The 5,677-nt window shown below is 38.8% G+C and overlaps 1 protein-coding gene across 1 annotated transcript; it reads right to left on the minus strand.

The window, feature by feature from the left end:
- Positions 1 to 1,126: 1,126 nt before the first annotated feature.
- Positions 1,127 to 5,292, minus strand: LOC114717928 (AP2-like ethylene-responsive transcription factor At2g41710). Its single transcript, XM_028903162.1, has 9 exons — positions 4,981 to 5,292; positions 4,476 to 4,564; positions 4,248 to 4,256; positions 4,076 to 4,164; positions 3,398 to 3,471; positions 3,268 to 3,318; positions 2,953 to 3,014; positions 2,140 to 2,780; positions 1,127 to 1,627 (listed from the first exon to the last, which is right to left on the minus strand). Exons 1-9 carry the CDS (start codon positions 5,193 to 5,195, stop codon positions 1,574 to 1,576), a joined length of 1,284 nt encoding a protein of 427 aa, XP_028758995.1. The 5' UTR covers positions 5,196 to 5,292; the 3' UTR covers positions 1,127 to 1,573.
- Positions 5,293 to 5,677: the final 385 nt, after the last annotated feature.

A 5,677-nucleotide genomic window follows, 5' to 3' on the forward strand; every position in this document is an offset into this window, starting at 1 on the left:
GGCCTGCAAATTTTGAATTTTGATGTGATCAAATTTAAGCCTTGTAGGATTCCCTACTTTTTCAGAATCGTTGGCGGCCCCCTGAACCTGGACTCTTCTTCCTCTCATGGAAAACGTTCGCTTTTAATTTCCACTTTTTTAAATCCTTCTTCTAATTCCTTTCTAGTAGCAGCCAAATCCAACAACCTTTTCTTCTTCCAACAAAGCAAGCAATGCGCACGTTTTCAATCTTTTGTTTTTGTTTTTTTTATTGATTTCTTATAGAACCACCGGCCGTCCAACTCTGCAAATCCCAGTATGCATGTGATAGACATAATTATGTGTTTCACTTTGAACCAATGAAGCCAGCGACAAGTCAATTGATATCGATTCAGGTCATAATAAAAATAAGATGTGGTGTAGTTTTGTAGGAACTATTTAGGTCTCGTTTGATACGAAGTATTGAAAATGAGATATTAAGATTGGGATTGCAATTGAAAAGAAATCATTAAAATATCCCTTCGGTCTTAAATATAAAACCCTTATATTTAGGACCGGAGGAGTAGTATTTAACATGAATAATTGCTTATTATATGAGATTAGGTAAACCTATAGAGGTAGGATTGAGGAATACCACTTCCCCCATGATATTCTCTAATCTGGCTAATCCTATATAACAAACAATTTCTTATATTAAACACTCTTTTAATAAATTTTTTCAATTGCAATTCTAATCTCAATACCTTATTTTTAATGCTTCCTACAAAACGCTACCTTAGGGTGCAAGTGAAAAAAAGAAAAGGAATTAGTGAGAGGTCAAAATTGAGAGCAGAAGTCAACAAAATGAAAGGTTTAATTTGATGGAGGGCGAAAAGTAGGAAAGCATAGAAGGAGGATTTTTATGTTTGTACTATCTTCGTATTGATTGCTAACGAAATGGGAGGAATCAAATTGCAAGAATATTTCGTGATTTTGAAATCTGCATGGTGTTTGTCTGGCTGATCACTCATAAATTCAAAGGCGAAGACTTTATCCTCAACCACAACGTAGAATTTTCCCCACAAACCAAAATTTGTTGGCTTCAAATTAACTTCCTGGTACGTATCCGATGATTAAACTTCAAACCATTGCTCTCTTGGCATGTATCTTACGTTGCGAACGAATCAAATATGACATAGCACTGTCTAACTCAAACAAACAAATCAAACATAAAATAAAATTGTCTAATATACTTCTTCCTCCCTCGTACGTTCTGTACATGAAATCACCCTCTTCGATACCGCCTGCAAAAACTTGACAGCAACATATCGCAAGAAATGATTTGTTATAACCCTATATATGTCATCTATGTATAGAGCACTGAGCACAGTAATCTTTTATGTCAAAGTTCCTAGTTTGTGTATCACAATAAGCATGCATAGTTCAGGGCTTCAAGCCATGGGGGCATTTTCTCAGACCATTGAGCTAGTCAGACACTTGGATCTCTCGTTCTGTATGAAGATCTGAACAGACGGAGCCCTCCCAATTATGTTACTCAGTTCTTCAGGAACTCGCTATTCTTCACATCACAAATCCTTTCAAAGGGAACTTCCATTCAGTCCTCCGGCTGGAAGACGCTATAAGATGAACTGGCCTCAGTCTTTGTAACCTGCAAATGAGTCCACATGTTTTTGGTGGTATGAATCCACACAGAATGTAATGAGTGACTCTTAAATGACCTGGGGAGAAATTGACGAATGGAAATATATCACAACTGTTTTGTGTTACCGACTTCTAAACATTTGTTGTCTTAGCCATTTCATTACTGTCATTCGTCAGATAGTTTCCATTCCGAACAGGTAATTGAATGAAAATCAGTAATGAGTCTAGAATTACTGACATTTGGTGGCTATGCTATTTCAGAATTTACCTATCTAGAATTATTCCTCATATACCCGTCAAAATGCAGAAACAGAACCATTTAAGATGAATTCCAGAAATATAATCATTAATCAGCATCAAACGACAAATAACATTGTAGCTAGTACTAACAGCACAAGAAAATAAGGCTTGTAAACATGTAAAGAGATGATCTTTAAAACATATATTACGGCGTTGAATGAAATAATGTTCTGAAGAAAACAAATTCATTCAAGTAAAGTACAATAAAAATCTACCAACCTCAGCATTACGGGGAAGGCCAGCAGGAAGCATAGGAGCAAGAGACGTCCAGAGAAGAGGATCTACTAAGGGATCGATAGTACTACAAGCAGTCAAAAGGGGTGCAGACAAGAATGGAGCCAGTGGGTTGTAAACATTCTTTTGAAGAGACAAAGCCCCACTCATCCCCATTACAGATTCAGGTCCTTCATTGCCGCCATCATGATTTGATGATTTCTCCACAGCCTTGCCACGGTCCAACTTATCAATGCCATTTTTGTTTTCATTTTCATTAGGGTCAGTGCTATTTCCCTCTCTCTTTGATGCGTTCTCTAGCAAGCTCTTGTAGGCAGCTGATCGAGACAAGATACTTAAAGCAGAAACTGAAGGATTTTTATGCCTTTTTTCATCATGGGACGTGCCTAACCGTGGCATCTGATATGGTTCAGTAGGTCGTGTTTGCTGTTCCAATGTTCTGAGCTCACTGCCATGGTCTCCTCCAGCAAAACTACGGTTTTTTTCTTCTGATAATTTTGTTCCAGTATCAGCTTGGCGACTCTTATTAGATCCCCACCATTTAATGTAACTCGTTAAATCAGTTTTTCTGTCCACACCGAAACCACTTAAATATTCACTTTCTGCAGCTGAGTCGTCGCCTGTACCTTTAATATTACAGAGCAATAAGATGGTAGTGCTCTAGCAGATAAAACTGGTGAAATCAGTTGAATTCATGCAAGCCAAAGAATCTAGTTTAATTTTACCATCAAAGACGCGGTTTATACAAATTAGGTTTGACAGATGATTGCTTGAGCACTAAATATGATTAGGACTTACCATAATGTATGCTATTGAAGTAGTCAGATCCAGCCATGCGACCATATGATGGCTCCCATCGACTAATTTTTTTGTACCATCACATGCAATATGAAATGCAGAATTAAAATTAACAATCAAATCCGTGTCGGGCACCATAAATGTGCAGTGACGAGCATTAAAATTCAAAGTGGGTGATAGAAAGCATATAAAGCAACATTTCTTTTGAAAACCATTATAATCTACTCTCTAGCGGAGAATAAACACCAGTTTACAAAGGATATGTTTGGCTATGTGGTTTTCATGCATTTGGCATCCTTCAAGATGGATCCACACCTGGAGAGTCCACGATATTTTGAGATTCCTCTAGAAAAGCCACTGCTCTTCCTGCAGAAAGCATCACATGTTAGCAACGCAGTTGAATTCCTGATAGGATATATTTGGTGAAGTGTGTGTGTGTATATACCGTCGTAAAGACGCTAGGTATTCTTCTCTCGAAAAAATTCTGCATTTCTCAAGATCTCTTGTATAATCAGACACCTGCAGTACGAAGATCAAAACTTGATGCAGAAATTATTGTATATACCAGAAGTAGAACATCTTGTCTTCCCCTCCTTCTGCCGAAGGCCACCAGATTTAAGGTATTTAATTCATAGGTGGTTATTATCAAAACGTACATCTTAGAAAAATTAGACACTGCGCATGTCAACAGGCCACAAATAAAACGAGTATCTGATTGTGTCTATCAGAAGAGAATAGCATGTTTGCACTTTTCTTGAAAAATAGAGCACTGAATTTGTTAGATTCATACCACAAGTCAATTCAGAGCAACAATAGAGTATAGTATTGTGCAAGTAATGTCTCAGGGAAAGAATGCATTGTAAATGCTTTTTTTTTTTTTTTTTAATTGGGGTAAAGATTGTAGACACTACACTTAATAGTCCCTTGAGCAAAGTGGCAGTTTTCAATTTCAAATTCTGGTCATGCAACGCATCTTTTGATATCAGAAAATAAAGTAAGAAATGAATAGACATATGACCCTTTTGGCCTAAAAAGAAAAAGAAAAAGAAAAATAGACACAGCATTTCTTTCCCCTCCCCCATGAGTCCTGCTGTGAACATAACCATCCAAGCACTTATCTTACTGGAAAATTAATAAGAGTCCCTGGACCCCAATATTTTAGAGCAGCAAGGTCATAAGCTCTAGCCGCAGCCTCTTCATCATCATACGCGCCTGCATAAACGCCGTCAAGGGCATTATCATAATGAATGGTGCAGCAACTTCAAGAAGGAATAAGAGGACGAAGCCACACATACCCAAGTAAACTGGCATCACCAATGAATTATTGTCCAACATATCCATGCCCAGTGCACAGCAAAATAACGAGATTATGTAAGTGACTATAGGATTTTGACCCAAAAAAATGTAAGTGACTATAGGATCATAAGAGCGTGATATTCAAGTGTGTTTACCAATAACTTCGTACGTGTGCAAGTAATTAGAAAGAGACGGAAAAAGGAAGCAGAAGGGGGGGGGGGGGAGACCTTGCTTTCCTTCTTGTTCTGTTCGATTTTGGTTCCACCACGTGCTCTTATCCCAAAGATGTGCTTCATAACGACCTGTCCATCTATGCCTGATAATTCACGACACAAGAACAGTCAGTCATATTTCAGAAAAGCTTCCACATCTCAAAAGCAGAGCCGATACAGAGATTCAAAATAGTTAGAAACCAGAGAAACTCAGTCCCATCTGATGACACAGAACAGACACCAAGACCGGATATAGCAGATGAATGACAGCATACGATGAAAAGAAATTTTGACGTATAACCTTAAGCTTTGTGACGTGGCACACATGACAGTATTTGTCAGTTACCGTTCTGTTTTATGCTCACTTTCCCATTTAATGAAAGAAAATGAAAAGGGAAGTAATCTCTGAAGAATTAGACATGATTACAAATCAAGAAACGTTAGGCGATTAGCAAGAAAGGTGAAAGGGTAGGACCAGTTTGGCAGCCTATGAGTGAGAGAAAGCAAAGGATAAACGGACCTGGTTACACCACGATATATGGAGCTGCGTTTGCCGGCAGTACAAGGGGGCATTTTGCTGATTCTCTCTTTGGCCGTACATCCTCTCTCTTTCTTCGGCTTCTTGAAATCCCTGTATGAAAACACCTGATCGTTGTTGATGGCTGCTTCCGAAGTCTCTGGCATGGCACAGCCAAGCTCGGGCTTGGCAGGAGGATCAGAGGAAGAAGAAGCCATGGATAGAATTCAAGCTCAGTCCAAGAAGGGAGTGAGGATTTGGGTTAGATGTTATGGGGGGAGTCACAGTGGAATAGATAACTCCAACGACAGGGTTCAGTCAAGAGACAGGAGAGAGGAAGGAAGGAAGCTAATTACGGATGTGGCCTTTTGTGGCGTTTCATGTGGCATTCGGGAAGATAGATGTAACGGCTAGGACGTGGAGGGGCAGTAATGTCATTTCGGTGGGGATTTGGAAAGCAGTCAAAGTGGCATAAATATGAGGAAGGGGCATGTTGGGTGCCACATGTCTTGGGGGCGTGAAGCCAAGGTGCTGCTAGCCACCTGCTCACTTTCATGACTGCATCTAATCTAAAAGGCATCCTAGAATAGTGTAGAGAATTTTTGTCACATTAATTTAAATATATTCTCTTTCTCTTGATTCTATTTATAAAAGACTTCTAGTATGTTTTATATAGAATAAAAAAATCTTTTTTTTGTTA

Source organism: Neltuma alba, unplaced genomic scaffold (assembly GCF_004799145.2).
Source record: "Neltuma alba isolate B1F8T4 unplaced genomic scaffold, ASM479914v2 tig00002157_pilon, whole genome shotgun sequence".
NCBI lineage: Eukaryota > Viridiplantae > Streptophyta > Magnoliopsida > Fabales > Fabaceae > Neltuma > Neltuma alba.

Excerpts from the sequence above, each read along its gene's own strand:
- LOC114717928 (XM_028903162.1), bottom strand. The coding sequence starts at position 5,195 with ATGGCTTCTTCTTCCTCTGATCCTCCTGCCAAGCCCGAGCTTGGCTGT. Across the intron at positions 4,565-4,980 it reads ATATATCGTGGTGTAACCAG|GCATAGATGGACAGGTCGTT; the intron begins GTCCGTTTATCC and ends GTGAATTATCAG. Across the intron at positions 3,319-3,397 it reads TACCTAGCGTCTTTACGACG|GAAGAGCAGTGGCTTTTCTA; the intron begins GTATATACACAC and ends TGCTTTCTGCAG.